Consider the following 19,607-nt stretch of genomic DNA (forward strand, 5'->3'; position numbering starts at 1 on the left):
GGTGAAGAGCTAATTTTAGATCTCCCCACCATAAAGAGACGTTATTGTCGCTTGTTGCTGCATCGAGACCCCTCCATCCTCCATACTTTGAATCCAGAATCCTTGCCCATAATGAAGCCGGGCCCGGACATATTGATTTGATGCAACTCCACCAGAGACAACCTGCAAATAACAAGACAGAGAATGACATTTAGATTTTTCAATGGAAATTAATGGATAGGAGCATTGATGTTATTTGACAAGGCAGCAATTTAGATTTCAAATTACCAAGTGTCTTATGGAAGGCTCCATCTTAAATGCCCACAGTATTGCTCGTTCACACCTTTCCTCAAGATGTAACACAGCAATTCGCTGCTTGACATGTAGAAAATGAAATAGATAGTAGTTATACAACACATGCTAAAACAAATGGGTTAAATGTGAATGAAAGAGAAAATGAGGAAATTTTAAACAAGAGGAGGGAGATACTAAACTTCATTAACTAGACTTGAAAGGGGAGACACTCGTAATCTACAGAATGTACAAAAGTATAACTAACCTGAAAAGAAGCAGCAATATCAGCCCGTGACAGTCGATCTTCATTACTTGCTGAAGAAATTGGAATTTTGGCATCACTGCAATTGCACATATACACATACTCATAAATAGGTAATAATAAAAATTAAAAAGATGTCTGCAATTTTGCAGAGTTTAAATTTACTACTGCATCACATAATACTTCTTGCAATAAGCAAGTTATCCTGTAGGTGAAGGCTACATCTACAATAATAAAATATTAGCAATGATGTGAATATGAGGGGGGAAAAAGATAATACTATACAGAAAGTGGCAATCAGACATTTCTTCAATACAGAATGTTTTTATATTAAATTAAATTTGTGCTGCTAAGAACTACATTAGAGAAAGCTGATAAGATATGGGATAAATATTACATCAGGTTATCCATCAGGTTACAGCATTGTTCCATATATTTGTTTAAAAAAATTACAAATCTATTAACAAACAACTTCAAATATTTACTTACATCATTTTGGACTCAATTTCCAGCCGTACTTGGGTTTTTAGACCAGCATAGGAAAAGTTGCAGTCTGTGCTGCTTCATTGGAATCTAGAATGACAAGGTAATAAACTTAAATCTCCACTAGAAGCACAACATCTGCCATAGCAATGCCAGAAAAGGATAGATATCCAACCTAAGGCAACAATCACAAGCTAGGGAAAGGGAGAGGAATATAATATTGTGCAGCTAACTTACAGAAAACTTGACTGATTCAGCATTACCCTCCATAGCAAGCTTCTCAATAGCAGGACCACCACTTCTCCTCAAATCAAGTCCAAGCCATTTTGCTGTCTTGTCATATGCCTCACCGATAGCATTATCTATTGTAGTTCCAAGTTGTATGTACTGCCCAAGATCACGAGCAAGAACGAGTACATTGTGTCCCCCTATAAATACAACTCACACAAGTTAGCCTAGTGTATTTTGTTCCTAAAAAATATATAGTCAGCAGTGGTCGTATCAAATCACAGGTTTGCAATACACTGGACTGTTCAGAAACTACATAAGAATCACCTCTACATAAATGACATTTATCACAATTGTGTCCAAATTTTGGAAATTGTCTGGGAGGGTGACATGGGAGTGCAAGAAACAAACCATATTTGAGAAAATGTAGGAAAGTGGGAATGAGAGAGAGAATAAAAGTACGCAGAGAAAGAGAGAGAGACGAAGAGCATGAGTTCTAAGAATGTGTTCCATTATTTGATGAACTTTCATGTTCAAAGACAATGGTATAGATGTCAAAGTTACAGTTGTACAGCTGTCAGATTCTGTCACAGCAACTGACTAACAGAATCTGTTACAGTTAATAGTTCTAAATAATGAGGGCAGAAAATAACAGAATCTAATTTAACAGTAGTTAACTACTAACGAGTATATCTCCAACAGGGTAGAATGCAAATTATTGAAACAAATGAAGGGTATGGGTGGAAATCACATTCCTCTGTATGGAAAGTTAAGCACAAGGAGATTACATAACACTAATTCTGAAAACTATTTAATAAGGTATAAAGTGTGAGTTTGTACAGTCCATACAAGATCTCTATATGTTAGTGCTGGTATGAATTGGAATGATTCAGTCCTAATTATAAGATACATAATCCCCCCATTTCTGTGTTGCGGTTAATGCCACCCACCAGCATTTCCATCTTGAATCTTTAGTTCCATCAGCCATCCCTCTATTGTGTTGTAAGAAGTGATCTTTTGGATTTTTTGGGAAAACACCCACAGTATTCACCCACACAATCCTTACTTAGCTTCTAAGACTGTTCCCGATCGATTCCACCATGTATACATGATATGCTACCACATATCTAACATACATCACAAATATCCATGCACATGGAATGTCTAAAGCACATGCTTATAAGTAGCATTACTTTGTGAAATATGTTAATCACATCTTACGTACACTTTCTTTGCACATCATCAAACTTTCCTGATGTGGCTTGACTGAAGGTATTTATCATCAAAACGAAAAAAATGAAGTATCAAGCTGCATACTACTCATTCAAATTTCAAAACTGTCAAAATTTGACCTGGCTTAATTTATTTATACCCCATGGGTCTTATTACCTAAGCATGCTATAAATTCCAAATTCTTTAAAACATGAAGAAAGAACTAGAAACAAGAAACAATGATTTTATGATCCAAGGAAGAAAGATAGATCAGGTGTGAGGAAGAAAAATTCTAGCATGAGTGCTTGACTAACAAAATTAAAATCCAAAAATAGGAATGATACCTGAAATAAGTAGGGCCATGAATGGAAACTGCAAATCTTTCTCAATTAACCTATAACAAAAAGATAAATATGACTCACAACAAAAAGCATAATTTATTATGGAGCACTAAAGGGTGCACAGAAGTTGTAGAAGAAAACAATATACAGAAACTAAAGATGTGTTTGATACTTTGATTGAGTTTTGTTTTTTTGTTTTTAAAATCCATTCTATAAAAGAATTTTCAAAAACTGATTTTCAAAAAATAGAAGTTAAAGTATAAGAGAACACATGAGTAATAGAAAACTAAAAATAGAAAACAAAAACAACTTAAGAGATGTTTTGATTTTCTGGTTTTAAAAACTAAGAAAGAGATATTAGTTTTGAAAACAGATTTTTAAATCAACTATTATCAAACAAGTTTTATTGCTTTTCTGTTAGTATTTCAATTATTGATAGCATGCCTCCGCACCCATCCATTAGTAGACTTACATATTCAATACAGAACTATAGCTTTACCTGGCAACCAGAGCATGAGCTTCCATGTTATGTATGCCAATAATTGGTAAATTAAATCCGCCAGCAAAAAAAGAGAATAAGCTAAACACGATAGGTCAAGCCCCTTCTAAGATAATCCATCCTTCAAGTTAGATGACCAATGATTGAAATGAGTTTGGAAGTCTTTCTCTATGCATTTTAGCCAGGACCAAGTATGGAAAAGAGCTTCATCCATGAGATTTACAGGATTGAAAGTCTGGTTATTGAAAACCAGACTATTTCTATGTTTCCAAATCGTCATGGACAAGGCTATCCAAAGCACCTCCCATCTCTTGTCAGTGATGCTATTTCTATTCCAGTGGGAGAATTGCAAAAAGTGGTTCTTTGGCTCTATTGAAAAAGGGCCCACTCTATTAACCCACCTTAACACATCCCACCACAAAGACCTAGTTTTGATGCAAGAGAACAAAACATGGCTGGCATTTTCCTCTTCAGATTCACATAAAGGACAGCTATAGGAAGGCAAGTCCACCTGTCTCTTTCTCAGGTTGTAGGCAATCTGTTTTTGAATGATCTCCAAGTGAAAGCTATTGCTCTTGGAGGAACTTTGAGCTTCCAAATGATTTTTGAAACATTATCCTCAGTAACAGCCCTGTCAGCTTCCATCAACAGATTGTAAGCTGATTTTGTGGAGTAAATGCCACTGGGTTCAACCATCCAGTTTAGAGTATCCTTGCTGGAATGCTGGATGTGAACGCTCTCAATCTCAATCAAGAAAGCTGCTACCATGTCAATTTCATGGTCAAAAAAATTTCTCCTCCAAGTTAACTTCCATTCCCATCTATCTTCAACAAAATCACCCATTATGTTGATAGTAGCATTCTGCTGTCTACTAATTTGATATAGAATAGAATATTTATGTTGAAGAGATAGATCATCACCCATCCACTTATCCTTCCAGAAGCTGATTTTGTCCCCACAACCCACTCTCCATCTCAGGCTATTGGTGATGATGCTGCTGTCTTGCTGCTGGAAAACTAGTTTTAGGTCTTTCCACCAATGAGAGAGAGCATTGCTGTTTCTGTCAGAGAGCAAAGCATTCCAACCACCATACTTAGACAGTAAAATTCTTGCCCAAAGCTGGTTCTGATTATTAGCCAACTCCCAACCCCATTTGCCAAGCAAAGCTTCATTAAATTTGATGAGGTCTTTAATCCCTAACCCCCCTTTGTTCTTAGGGAGACAAACTGTGTCCCATTTCACCCAAGGGATCTTATTGGCTTCAAAATCTCCACCCCAAAGAAAATTTCTCTGAATAGCAACTAACTTTTGCACCACTTTTTTAGGGATTCTAAAAAAAGAGAGCAAATAAATAGGTAAGGCTGTTAGAACCGAATTAATGAGGGTTATTCTTCCGCCCATAGATAGATATCTTTGCTTCCATTTTGCTAGCTTGGCCTCGAAACTGGTGACAATTGGCTGCCACACAACCCAGCTTTTGGAACTCACCCCTATTGGAATTCCAAGGTAGGAGAAAGGAAAAACCAGCTGGCTACAGTTAAGAACTTGAGCTGCAACCCTACACCAGCCTTCTGGTTTGCCCACACCACCAAAATGGCTTTTAGCATAATTTATCTTGAGACCAGAAACCATTTCAAAACAGCTGAGGATAATTTTTAGGACTCTAACATTGTCATTGGTGGCAGCCCCAAATTCATCTGCATATTGGAGAATGTTAACTTCCTCCTTTCGACTTCCCACTTGGTAGCTACTGAAAAGGTTCTTAGAAATGGCCGTCCTCATCAAACCAGTTAGACCTTCCACTACTTTATTGAAGAGCAAAGGTGCTAGAGGGTCACCCTGCCTTAAACCTCGCTTAGGAACAAACTCCGTAGTAGGACTTCCATTAATTAAAATATTATATGCAAAGTACCAGAGGTACTGAAAATACAAACAGTAGTAATATACACAGATGGTATCAATACTATCACTAGTAATATACACAGATGACCGTAATATGCCTTTCAATGAGCCACTGCCAATAGTTTCGCACTGTCTACAACAAAATTGGGGGCGGGGGGACAAACTTACTGACAATTTTCATGCTAAGTATTGGCACTTCTGGATGGTGCTTTTACCTACTAAATGATTTTATAGCATATGAATCTGACTTGGAGAATCACAAAGATATAAATTGATTTGATATTTTTAAGTTTTCAACCTGATAAGTTTAGTTAAATAACATCATCAGGCTACATATACGTAAATATGTCTTCACAATGAATTTCCAGACTTTAACAGCCATTATCTTGCTTGAGTCATGGAAGCCATGGAATGTAACAAGATATGTTGAAATTACATGATATCATGTGTTGAAAATAGTGGCAACGATTAAGATGTCATTAGTAATTACATGAGTTAATGTATCATTGGAAAGATTACAGTCATAGGAGATAATTTTTCTTTTATTATTCTTGTAAATGCAATTGTATTTATTCTTCTAAATATAATGATCAGTGTGCTCACTCAAACAATTTGCAAGTCTATTTTTAAAGTTTCTTGAGTTCATGCATTACCACGAAGGCAGAGACTCAAACCAGGACCAATAGTAACAGCAACAGCAGTAAGATCCTTCTCAGTGAGATAAGCTTTATCAAGGGCTTCTTGCACAGCCTATAATGAATACGAAAAAAGGTTAAGACCAAACCAATAATCCTCTAGAAAGGGATAAAGAGAGAGAAAGACAGACAAAGAAAAAAGTATATGAAGCCATATTATAAATCTATTTGAGAATCTGGTGGCATTCTCCAAACATCATTCTAGGGCACCCAATGTAACGCAGAAGTTACTTACATTCCACCTGGGTTATGTTTGAAGGAATATTCCACCAGCAACCTAGAAAAGCACTAGGAACTAGGAACATGCATAGCATTGAAGTGCTTTATATGCAATGCAATATTTATAAATAGTTGAATGCAGATAAATAAATAAAACTTACAGAAGGGAACTACAATGGATGTGTGCCCACTTTGTGGAAAGGTTCCAAAAATTAGTATGCGAACAAAGGATACTCAAGGCATACCTTGTGGTTTTTCTTCCTATCGTTGAGAAATAAGGGGAAAAAATGGTGTCGCTGAAACTGCAGAAGCGGCTGGCCGCAAGCGTGCTCAAGTGTGGCAGAGGAAAGGTGTGGCTTGATCCCAATGAAGTCAACGAAATCTCCATGGCCAATTCTCTGCAAAACATCAGGAAGTTGGTTGAGGATGGGTTTATCATCAGGAAGCCAACCAAGATTCACTCATGCTTGCGTGCTCGTAGGATGAAGGAGGCAAAGAAGAAGGGCCGACACTCTGGTTATGGTAAGAGAAAGGGTACAAGGGAGGCGAGGCTTCCCACCAAGATACTTTGGATGAGAAGGATGCGTGTGCTCAGGCGGTTGCTTCGTAAGTACAGGGAATCAAAGAAAATTGACAAGCACATGTACCATGATATGTGCATGAAGGTGAAAGGTAATGTTTTCAAGAACAAGAGAGTCTTGATGTAGAGCATTCACAAGTCCAAGGCTGAGAAGGCAAGAGAGAAGACTTTGTCTGATCAGTTTGAGGCTAAGCGTGCAAAGAACAAGGCTAGCAGGGAAAGGAAACTTGCTCGGAGGAAGGAGCGCTTAGCCCAAGGTCCTGTTGACAAGACATCTACAGCACCCAGTGCCCCAGTTGCCACAGCACCCCAGTCTACCCAAGCGCCAAAGAAATTCAAGAAGGTGCCAAATAGAGTGGTGGACAAGCTGGTGAGCTTACAACGCAAATTCCTATGGGGAGGTGGACCTGAGCAAAACAAGATTGCTTGGATTAAGTGGAAGACAGTGTGCCAACCAAAAGAAAAAGGTGGTTTGGGCCTTAAGGACATCAAGACTTTCAACCTTGCATTGATCGGCAAATGGAAATGGAATCTCTTCCAACATCAAGGAGAATTACGGGCTAGGGTACTGGATTCAAAATATGGTGGTTGGAGGAGCTTGGATGCATCATCTAGAGTATCCCATGAATCAGTATGGTGGAGGGACTTAAAAATGACTCTTCTTCATTCGCATCAGGGACAGGTTCTTCAAAATGGAACGATGTGGAAGGTTGGATGCGGTGATAGAATCAAATTTTGGGAGGACAAATGGGTTAATGGGGAGGAAACACTATCAGCAAAGTACCCTAGACTATATCTTATCTCATGCCAGCAAAATCAGATCATTTGACAGTTGGGAACTTACAAGGACATAGGATGGGAGTGGGACTTCAAATGGAGGAGGCCACTGTTTGACAATGAAATTGACTCAACTGTTAGTTTCCTAAGAGATGTTGAAGGCAAGATAATACAGCAACAGGGAAGTGATGATTGGGTATGGAAGGCAGATCCAAGCGGTAAATATTTGGCACAAAGTGCTTACAATATGTTATGGGGGGAAACAGCAGAGGGAAGACATGATGAATGTTTTGAGGAGTTATGGAGTATAAGGATACCAAGCAAAATTTCAGTCTTCACCTGGAGGTTACTTAGAGATAGATGCCAACAAGAAAAAACTTGGAGAGGCGGCAGGTGCAGATCACGGATATGTCCTGCCCTTTCTGCAGAAGCATGGAGGAGGATGCAGCCCACTTACTCATCCACTGCAGCAAAATCCAACCTATTTGGTGGGAATCCTTGTCTTGGCTGAATATCAAAGGTGCTTTCCCGCAAACCCCAAAGCAACATTTCCTGCAACACGCAAATGGCTTGGCTGAAGGCATAAGGATCAATAGATGGCAGTATTGGTGGCTGGCTTTGACATGGTCCATTTGGCAGCACAGAAACATAATATTGTTTTCCAATGCAACTTTCAATGGCAACAAACTGTTTGAAGATGCAACATTCTTACTCTGGACTTGGCTTAGAAGCTTGGAGAAAGATTTCACAACCCACTTTAACCAATGGTCAAGTAACCTCAGACATGGTTTTGTTTATTAGCCGAGGATAAAAGCAATAAGATAGCAGCAGATATAGACTCTTAACTGTAGCCATTGTTTGGTTCTTATCGAGACTGTGTTAAGTCTGATATGAGGAACCATTTGTATGGACTGTCCCAACTATGTAATCTGTGTACCTCTGGTACTCCAATTTATATATATATATATATATATATATTATTTTTGCTGATAAAAAAAAAAGGCATACCTTGTGTGCCCTGACCTATACAAAATGTGTTCTAGCTGGGATATATTAAGAAAAGGACAGGAATGATGTACCTAGTCTATAACTTGGGAGTGAGCCTCTTCTGCCATTTTTGGAGCAACACCTCCATATTTCACAAGCAGATCTGCCTTAATTTGGAGAAGTTACATGGTTAGAAAGAAAAAAGAGGTATGTTAGGTAGCTGAAAGATGACAAATATAAAATCAAATGGCTAATAAGAAGCTACCAATGGGTTGTGTTCTGTCCATTATTAGTAGCAGGAATCATTACCACTTCCTAATTACAGATGTATGAACAAATTCACACTAAAGATATCTAATTATTTTCTTTATTTAAATTTTAAACTTTTCATTTTATGGAAGATATAAGGTGGTATTCGTTCTTGATGAGCACATGTACAACAGTAAAAGATTACATCAAATGTTCGGAAGACCATTTTTATGCATTACTCCCATTGTAGAGATTTTATAAGATAACTCTGTAGTTTTCAATTCCAATGCAAAAGTGATCAAACATTTAACATTATTGAGTTCATGAAGAAAAAAAAACATTTCTAAAAGCATCCAATAGAATGTAAGCATTTTCATGTTCACTTAAACCAAGTACTTAAAAAAGACGTGACTCAGATCATTAGTGATTAATCATTACACAGAATCACAATTCACAACAGATTGACACCCACTTCCCACACATCTCAAAATGATCAATAAACTTTTCAGAAGCATCATAAGCAATTTAACCAAAAAACAATGAAAATTACCTCTGCAATTTGCTTACTAGTTTTTTTTTACTCTGTCATTATTATAACTTATTATGCTTCCCTAGAATACCCCTTCTATGTTCTTTTTCTGGCCTGGGATATGCATATAGCATTACCACATTCAAAGAAAGTCTCACCCACCCACCTGATATCTAAGCTGATGCACCACTGAAAATGCTCTAGAGCACAATTTTCAATATAAGCAATAATCTTGACCAACCAAATATTCTCCGCAATCTCAACCCTCCCAAAAAAAAAAACTTCTTCTCTATCTATCACTGAACAACTACTACTTTCAAAATTCTTTAGGACCAAAAATCTTACTAATTTAAAAAAAATAGTATATAAAATTTCAGATATTTGTATTACTAACTTCTCAATAAAGGCAAAAACTCATGGGCGCGAACACAAAATTGGTGTTGAGGAAACAAGAACTATAAAAATATATCATACCAATTGCAACTTTTAAACTCAAGCTTGTGTCAATTTTTTTTTTTTTTTTTTTTTTGTAAAGTTATCGTTTTCATCTCTTTCAAAAACTATATTCAGGAAACTGCAAAATTGGACTATTACTTTCTTTATCTTTCAAATAAACAGATTCAAACTCGCAGTAATGAATCCTCAACATTCCCCACTCAAATAAAATTCACTATTCAGCATCAATTTCACCAAAATCCACAAATTTTCACACTTGACTGAAAAAGAGAATTCAGCGCATACAATACGACACCGTACCTGAGAAGATACCACTTGGCTCAAAATTTCACCGTCGCTTCTCACCTATACACCACACACACACACACAAACAACCATTAAACGACAAACCAAACCATCAAAACGCACAAAAATTAAAAAAAAAAGGAAAAAAAAGCGAAGGCTAGATTATATACGACAGCAGCGGCGGTGTCGTCGCAGCTGGTTTCGATGCCCAAAACGACAACATCGCCGTCGCGTTTCGTTTCGGTGAACGACGATTTGAGTGGAAGTTGATTTCTGCGGAAAGTGGAGAGTGCGGAGAAAAGAGAAGGTGGCTTTGGGAAGAAGTTTAGGCGCGAAAGTGTTGAAGGAGACGCAAGTGTAGAGAGAGAAAGTAACATTGTTGATGCAGAGAAGAAGAGAACAGAGTCGGTCCCAGAGGCACTGCACAGTGAAGACAACTACCAGTTCTACCAAAAGGAAGGATATGGACATTTCCATTTCAGTGAATCTCCACCAAACACGTGACTTTCAAAACTTTAACAGCTGAGATTGAATTTGTTTTTTCAGATCTCTTGGTTGATGTTGGCATTGTTTCACTTGGTATCAATGTATTTATTTATAAATATAATATTTTAGGCTTTTGGAGATTACAGACATACTTTTTTAAAGATTCACACAATGATTGATTCAGTTATTGAATGCATATCTAGTGTGTCATGAGTGGACTTGCATGATCTGATTTGATGTGTATTAAAAAAATATAAAAAATTTGTACCTATCTTTAAAAAGTCCAAAAAAATCACTACTCATAAAAAGAATTAATGATCAAGTACCTAAAACAATTTGGCATCCTTAAACACAACAAAATGAACTAGTAATATTAGAACCAAATCAACAATCATATTACAACAATAAAATGAAATATGCAATCAAACAGGAAACTTAGAATAATGAAGAAAACATGGTTAACAACACATTAATTTAATTATTATCGTCATAATCCATAAGCTCGTATACAAATGAAAATAACGAAGGTTCAATGACGACGAAGAGCAATGTCAATGTTGTTGGGAGGGAGTGGCATTGACGGCAAGGAGTAAGGAATGAGAACCTTTAAGGTTTTCAAAGGAGTGAGATAGCTAAACATCATTTCTTTGTATTTTTTAGTCATTAAAGGCAAAACAATGTCATTCTGAGTAATTTGAAAAGGAAAAAAAAACTATGACCTAGTCGGGGTCAATGGGTTACTGCTTCAACCACATTGACTCATACCGGGTTGACTGCACAAACAGTCTGATAGCCAACCCAAAGAAAGTGATGAAGGAGGAGGGTACATTAACAAGGGTAATCTAGAAAATAACAAAGAAAAGGGGAGTGTATTAGTAAAGATGGGAAGTGAAAATAGAAATTGCCAAAAACATTTTAAAAAATGTTGGGCCAATTGGCCCAACTCTCCCATCCCCACCAAACCGAAAAGCTGATAACCAAATTAATCAAAAATAAAAATAAAAATTGCATTTTAATTGGATTGGATCGGTTTTCGGTCCACTAATGTCAACATTTGTGAAGGCTAGATTATATACTACACTACTATAGATGCTAACATGAAATTACCTCGATGTTCTTAGTAAGATGTTGATTTCCTATTATACACCCTTTACCCTAGTATAAATTTAACAACTTGGAAATCTTTCACAATTCCTCTCACGTTCCAGTTCTAGTTTCCTCTTTGCTCTTGCAATTGGAAAACCCTCGTCGAACCCTCATCACCCTTGTGGCTCATGGTGGAGCATGCGACCCTCACGACCTCACCGACTGCACCCTCGTAACCCCATCTCCTCTCACCAGCCACATCTTTGCCACCCTTAACTCCTCTCACTGGCCGCACCCTTGCGTCCTTTACCTCCTCTCACTAGGCCACCCTCTAAGTCTCTAACTTTTGTTTCTCCTTAGTCCTCCCTAACTCTTACTAGCGGTCCCTGTTGTTGTGGAACACAAGTTAGTGTTAGTGTTTATATTCAGTGTTAATTGTTAACTTTTAATTTTTTCTTTTAGAACATAAAATAGAAGGATATTTTAGTGTTAACTTTTAATTTTGTTTTATGCTAAACAACAAAACTTGAAGCTAGTTTGGTAGTTCTCTTAAGTGTTGTGTGAGCCATTTTACCGAAATGCCTGAGGTAAGATTTAAGCAAGATTTAAGCATATTTAATGCAATTTTAATTTGAGATAGTGATTGTTTTTAAGCATATTGTGTGAGCACAATGACTAAATATGTCTATTTTTTGTATGCAAACAGAAAATACTGAAAATGTTGAGACAATAACTGAAACACCTAAAGCTAATGGCAAAGACACCACTCGAAACAAGGCAATAGAGCCCAAGAATGACAAAAGGAGGAAGGGTTACTAGACTGTAGTTGAAGAAGATGATGATGGAGGTAAAAGGAAACCTATCAAACCTAGATCTTGGGTATGGGATCATTTTAATAAAGTAGTTGGTGCTAAGTCAAAAATCTCGTAGAGCTAAATGTAAATGGTGTAAAACAAGTTATGCATGTGATACACATAAAAATGGAACAAATAATTTGAAGAATCACCTGTTGAAACAATACAAAAAATTTCCAAAATGTGATGATCCTAGTCAAATAATTCTCAGTTTCTATCAATTACAAAAGGAAGATGGGGGAAGAGATTGGTCATACTTTTACTGTTGTTGCATTTGATATTAAAGCATGTAGACAAGCTCTTGCTAGGATGATTATTGTAGATTAGTTGTCATTCAAGTTTGTGGAGGAGGAGGGATTTCAATATTTGATGAGTATTTTTTGCAACCCAAGTTCTCAATTCCCAGAAGGATCACTATGGCTAGGGATTGTTGGAATATTTATTCCAATGAAAAGAATAAGCTGAAAAAAAATACTTAGAACTAAAAATAAAACTATTTGTCTAACTATTGATTGCTAGAGTTTCATCTAGAATTTGAATTATCTATGTCTCACTGCACATTTATAATGAATGGAATTTAAATAAAAAGACATTGAATTTTTGTCAGATCCAAAATCATAAGGGTAAAAGTATTGGTAGGAAAACTGAGAAATGTCTTTTAAGTTCGGGAATCTTTAGAGTTTTCACTGTTATTGTTGATAATGCAAGTTGCAATGATATTTCTCTTTCTTACCTGAAAGTTAGCATGAAGGATTGGAATGTTCATCCTTTGAAAGGTGAATATTTGCATGTTAAATGTTGTACTCATATTTTAAATCTTATTGTTAGTTATGGATTAAAAGATATAAATGATTCAATTATAGGATTAGAAATGTTGTCAGATTTGTACATTCTTCTCCTAGTCATATGGATGGGTTTAGAACTTTCATAAAGGATTATTGGATACAAGACACTTGCACTGTAGAATTAGATGTCCCATATATATGGAACTTCACTTACCTTATGCTTGAAATTGACCTAAAGTTTCAAAGGGCAATTAAAAGACTGGAAGAGCAAGACATAGATTTTGCAATGTTGGTGGGTGGTATTCCAAAAAGTGAGGATTAGGATAATACAAGGGTGTTTGTGAAGTTTTTGAATTTGTTTTAAAGTCACCAAGAAAGTGTCATGTTCTTTGTTTGTAACTTCTTCTCAATATTTTCATAAATATTGCATGATAGTTAATATTTTGAAGTTTGGCAAAAAATGCATATTTGTTGCTTATGAGCATGGTTGAAAGAATGAAAGTTAAGCATAACAAATATAAGGGGAGCATTAAAAACATGAACATGGTGATTGTTATTATTGTTGTACTTGATCCTTGGTACAAACTTTAGTTTGTGAAATTTTGTTTTCAGAAGCTTTATATTAAGGAAGATGTTAGAGTGTTTAAGTTTTAAAGTGAAGAAAACTTTCCAAAAACTGTTTAATAGCTATAAGAATTTTCATGGAGATGTTGAATTTGAATCTACACAAGCTTCTCATGACATTGGAACTTCTGATGTAGAAGTAGTTGATACTTCATTTGCAACAGAGTTTGAGAAAGATATGAATATTTGATGGAAGCGTGCTTGAGAAGCTTCTATGGAGGCTGGATCTTTGAGCTTCAATAAGGTCCTTCAATGATGATTTTCAGTCATGGAGTTGCAGCGGAAGATAAAAGAAAAGAGGTGAGAGGAGACGCCATCCACTAGAGAATAAGCCATGGAAAAAGAAGCTTCATCATCAAGAGAGTGCCTTGGATAAGAAGCTTAGAGAGGAAGCTTCAATGGAGGAAGAAAATGAGAGAGGGAGAGAAAGAGTGGCGTGGAAATTGAAGGAGAATAGGGAGAGAAGTTGAATTTTGAAGCGTGTCTCACAAGTTTCTCATTCATCAAAGTTGTAACAAGTATTACACATGTTTCAAGCAAGTTGGGCTTGGCCCAGGATGAAGAAATGATGACCAAAATTCATTTGGCTTGGAGAGGCCCAAGTCCAGATGAATCTTAGCTACTCACACCCCTCCAATAGCTAAACTCACCCCCATGCCAAAATACATGAAAATACAAAAAAATTTCTACTACAAAGACTACTCAAAATGTCATGAAATACAAGACTAAAACCCTATACTATTAAGGTACCCTTAACTTGTAGGGTACCCTATAAACCTAAAATGGCTAAAATACAAGGCCCAAAAGAAGGAAAACCTATTCTAATATATACAAAGAAAAATGGACTCAATCTTGGCCCCATGGGCTCAGGAGTCTACCCTGAGGTTCATGAGAATCCTATGGCCTTCTTCAGCAGCTCTAGCACAATCCTGTTGAAGCCTCTTGCTCATGGCTCTGGTGACTAGTCCTTTCCTAAGGAGGATTGCATTAATATCAGTGAGAGTATGAATAAGAATAAGGTGGATTTGTATCTCATGGAGACAAAGGAAAAAACAACTCAGAATTTTGATATCTTGAATTGGTGGAAGGTGAATTCTACTAAATATCATACTCTTGCACAAATAGCCAAGGTTGTATTGGCTATGCAATGTCTATAGTTGCATCAAAATCTGCATTTAACATTGAGGGTAGAGTTCTTAATACTTGTAGGAGCTCCTTGACTCCAAAGACTATTGAGGCTTTAATTTGTGCAGAAAATTGGTTTCGCTCCACTCCATTAACACTAACATTGAAAAACTTGTGGGAGAACTTGAAAAAAGGGAGCTAGGTACTTTACTTTAATTCTATTTTTATCCTTTATTGGCCAACTTATTTACTCATTAGTTCTATTTTTATCCTATATTAACATGTCTTTAATTCAACTATTCAGAACTAAATGCAAATGCACAACCTATTGAAGATGATACTTATGTTGAACCTAATTGATTTTGGTTCTGCCAATTGGTATATTATGTATAGTTTCTTCATTCATTTTGGATATTTTGCCTATTGGTTCTACTTGTATGTTTTGCATTACCTCCATCTATTTTTGTGCTTGTTGTTATGAAATTTTTGTATATATTGTCTGTTGGTCTTGCTTGCAAAATATTTTTTCTCAATCAAGTTGATTTTAATATGAGCTATTAAATTTTGTATGACACGGTAGGAATGCTTGTTAGACCTTTCTTTTTTATGTATGGAAGAAATGGATGTTGGGAAGAATGAAGTAGCTAGACACTTCATACTTTGGAAGATACCAAGATTGTTACTCATTATTATGTGTTTTCAATCATGCTACATTGCTATATATTTTGTACTTTTTTGGGATTTCAAGATAATTTGGATCTTGTTGTTAGCTATCTAATGAACTATGAATTAGTGTTGCCATAGTTTTCAATCTATGTTCTATATAAAGACAATTTGGAATTGAATAAGTCTGAATATATCTATTTTAGTTCTTATCCAATGACTTAATTTAGTTAGAATAGTGAAATATTTTAAATTGTGGTAATTGGTTTATAGTGTTTTGAAAAATAAAAAATTTAACCAAACTGAATTGAAAAAGATTGGATCGGATTTGATTTTCATTGTAAATCAATAGGGTAGACGAGGTTTTTTACCTAAAAACTAAACCAATCCAATTTGCGAACACCCCTACTATAAAACAACATTATGGTTCCTACAGCTTAATCGCCTCCTTTATGAAAATTTGAATAGCAAAACAAAGTGTTGTGACAGATAATCACAATAGAGAATCACTTTGCTACAAAGGCCTTAGTCAACGACGTAGATAAATGACAATTATGTGGCTTCAAGATTCGCTTGTTTCAAAAGGCATTGGAGTCACACATGAACATATCAATAGTTAGGGTAGTACAATGAATGAAAGTGTTTTTGGAATGGGTAAAGAAAAGGTTTAGGGTTTTTTAAAGATCATATGTTTTTTACGAGTAAAATCCCAATTCTACTACAATCCTACATTCGATCTATCATGAAAACCCTTCTTAAGTCCTAGAATTGAGTGATTTCATGAGCTAAATCACGAATTTGACAAACTTGGGATCAAAACAATCCAATTATTTAATGGATTGGATTTTTCCCATAATCATATTTTAGGTTTTCTTTTTTAAAAAATTAGGCTTTGATACTTTTGAATATGGTAAAATCTAAATCCAATTAAAGTCCATCACTTTCATTTCATATTTGAACCCACATTACTCGTTTTTCAATCTTCATAATGTCTTCAGTCCTATGATAGTATCCTTCTTTAATCGTTCAACCCTTAATTTCTTTCTTCATTAGCAAAACCAAAAACCATAATCTCCTACAACTCTTAATCTCATATCTCATGTGTTTCTAATTGCTTTCAATAGCTCCCAATTGTTCACTGAATCGAATATGCATTTATTTATTTATTGTTCTTTTTCATATGTATTAATTTCTTGTTTGCTTTACTCTTGTGTTTTAATTAGTGAGAGTATATGTTTGGTTTGAACATTAATAATATTTTTTCGATTGATTAATTGGTTTGGGTTCCTTATAATGCCTAAATTCATCTCAACATGCATTTGTTTTAAATGAAATATTAATTTTGAGTTCCAATTTCTAATTGATTTTCTAGACATTTTCATTCTCAGCTTTTGAGATTGAATACCTAATTAAGGAAGTGAAGGATAAGGAAAAACAAAAAGTTAAAAAAATTTCTAGTGTTGTTGAAGTTAGAGAGGTCTGTTTCTTCTTAGTCTACTAAATTTTCTATTAGTGAATCTTCTTGCCATTTTGTTTGTGGGCTTGCATTATACTTCATGTTTTTCTAGATGTTACTATGCCTTATTCTTTTATTTAATTTTAAATTTATTAAGTTTGAGTTTCTTTGTTCCACTTTCTAATTCATTTTTATGACATTCTCATTCTTCACATTTGAGATTGAATATCCAATTAAGAAAGTTAATGATAAGGAAGAAGAACACAAGGAAGTTAATACAATTGTTAGTGTTGTTGAAGTCCAAGAGGTTTGATCTTGATCTACTATGTTTCTTATTTGTGAATCTTCCTATCATTTTTGTACGTCTGCATGATATTTCAACATTTACTATACATGTATTTTATTTGTTTTTTAAATTTTAAATTTATCAAGCTTGAGTTTCTTTGTTATAGCACTAAAATGATGTGTAAGAGTAGTTTCTTTCAAGAGATTGTGAATTCTATTGAATATCACTCTAAGTTCTTGCTATGTTTAGTGATATTGATTAGTTTGTGTTAATGATCTTAGCAAGCTTTGAGATGCTAATTTGTAGTCCAACCCAATTAACAAAGATATTGAATGATCGAATAGAGTATCTCCTCATTCATAAACTTTGGATTGTACCACTTCTCCAGCAAAATAAATTTCTATAGTCATACTATATGATATTAGTTACTAAACATTTCTTCAGTTACTCTTCTATTATATATATTTTGCATTTGAACTCTACAGTAATATTTCAAATCAATGTATGCTTTTTATGCTATTTAATTCCTTGTTCTCTTAAATTTTATAACATTAATTTATTATTTAATATTTATCATTTAACTTTTAAAAAAATTCATAACTACATATTATTGACCTAAAATTATATTTTACCTACCAAAAATTTGTTGAACAAATATACATTCAATCCTTAAAATAATGCCCTCTATAACATTTCTCACACACAAATTCTAATCACTTTACTTTCTCCTTGCACTTTTTTCCTTTGTCACTACTAGTGATGCTAAGAGCTAAAAATAAGTTCCACTACAACTCTTTATCATCACCTTGTTAGGTGTTCTCATTTTCACCCTTTAGTTAATCATTTCCTTCGATTTTTGCTTTCGTATGGTATTCATTTGATATATGCTTTCAGATAGATATAGTTTGAACTATTTACTTCAATTTTTATGTTAGTGGTTTCACTATAAGTGTAATTGTTACTACCAAGTCAAGAAAATTATGTTAGAGACTAGTTACAAGAGGTATCTTAACCCCTAATGTCATAAAAATTTGACTTTGTTGTGTCTGGATATGCTCCTTTATCATTACTAATTTTTCTTTTGTTATCCTTTAATTATCTATATGTTGCATTTAAATCTCCACACAATTTCTCTTATTTTTTAATCATTGAAATGTTGCTATAGATTTTTGGGTCATAACAGACTATAAATCCTTGAATTAAAAACCTATTTATGGTTAAAACTGAATTTAAAACCATATTATTGCTTGAAATCGATTTTAAGTGGAAATCAGTTTTGAACTATCAACTAGTTTTAAATTAGTTTAAAAAATTATAAACCAGATTTATCTAATTAAATGGATATGAATTTTAAGTCCAAATCTATATCTATTTAATTGCATATCAATTGGATTTTTAAATATCCAACATGTGTCCACCCGAAAAATCTATAACAACATTTCAATGTTTAAAGAAAATGAGAGAAAGTTCATGGAGGTTCAAGCACAAAATATAGATAATGAAAGGATAACAAAAGAAATGTTACAAAGTCACATTTTTTATGATATCAAGAATTAAGAAACCTCTTGTAACTAGTCTTTGACATGGTTCTCTTGACTTGACAGTAACAATTATACATACAGTGAACTCACTAGCATGAGAATTAAAGTAAATGGTTTAAACTATGTCTTAGTGGAATTATATATCAAATGAATACAATACAAAAACAAAAATTGAAGAAAATGGTAACCTAAAGGATGAAGACAAGAGCAACTAACAACCTTAATTGGAAATAGAGATGGTAAGAAATTGTAGAGAAATTCATTTTTAGTTCTTGGTGTCACTAGTAGTGACAAAGGAAATAAGTGTTTGAAAGGAGAAAATAGAGTGAAAATAAGTTGTGTGAAAAGACATGTTATAGAGGACACTATTTATGAGCTTTGAACATTTATTTGATTGACAATTTTTTAGTAAGTAAAATACAATTTTAGGTAAATTGTATGTAATTATGAATTTTTTTGAAGTAAATGATAAATAATAAATAACATATTAATAAATTAATGTTATAAAATTTAAGAAGACAAGGAATTAAATTGCATAATAATAAATTGATATGAAATTCATTTTCTTTAATTAAAAATGTGGAGTTTGCAAAGATGTATGAAATGATTGAAAAATATGGATTTGATTATAAACCACCTCCCTATCATTAGATAAGAGAAAACTTCTAAAAGAAATAATAATTAAAATTGATGCAACGCTTAATTTGAAGAAAAGTGAAAGAAA

At 34.5% G+C, this 19,607-nt stretch overlaps 1 protein-coding gene and 1 pseudogene across 4 annotated transcripts; one reads left to right on the forward strand and one right to left on the reverse strand.

Annotated features, from left to right (window-relative positions):
* Positions 1-538: 538 nt before the first annotated feature.
* LOC106794272 (putative ribonuclease H protein At1g65750) lies at positions 539-10,558 on the reverse strand. 4 transcript variants are annotated; one of them, XR_003266995.2, is made up of 8 exons: positions 10,148-10,554; positions 9,993-10,037; positions 8,551-8,625; positions 5,854-5,950; positions 2,803-2,852; positions 1,256-1,446; positions 1,025-1,108; positions 539-614 (listed from the first exon to the last, which is right to left on the reverse strand). XR_003266995.2 is itself a non-coding variant. In XM_026128372.2 (4 exons), exon 4 carries the CDS (start codon positions 5,078-5,080, stop codon positions 3,821-3,823), a length of 1,260 nt encoding a protein of 419 aa, XP_025984157.1. In that variant the 5' UTR covers positions 5,081-5,950; positions 8,551-8,621; positions 9,993-10,037; positions 10,148-10,558; the 3' UTR covers positions 3,590-3,820. The 4 variants fall into 4 exon arrangements, 3 of the variants coding, with proteins under 3 accessions (XP_025984157.1, XP_025984156.1, XP_025984155.1); XM_026128372.2 differs by lacking the exons at positions 539-614; positions 1,025-1,108; positions 1,256-1,446; positions 2,803-2,852 and having other exon boundaries at positions 3,590-5,950; positions 8,551-8,621; positions 10,148-10,558; XM_026128371.2 differs by lacking the exons at positions 539-614; positions 1,025-1,108; positions 1,256-1,446; positions 2,803-2,852 and having other exon boundaries at positions 3,590-5,950; positions 10,148-10,558.
* On the forward strand, positions 6,402-7,036 carry LOC102664818 (60S ribosomal protein L19-1-like; annotated as a pseudogene).
* Positions 10,559-19,607: the final 9,049 nt, after the last annotated feature.

The sequence above is a fragment of the Glycine max genome, chromosome 1, assembly GCF_000004515.6.
Source record: "Glycine max cultivar Williams 82 chromosome 1, Glycine_max_v4.0, whole genome shotgun sequence".
In the NCBI taxonomy this organism is placed as follows: Eukaryota; Viridiplantae; Streptophyta; class Magnoliopsida; order Fabales; family Fabaceae; genus Glycine; species Glycine max.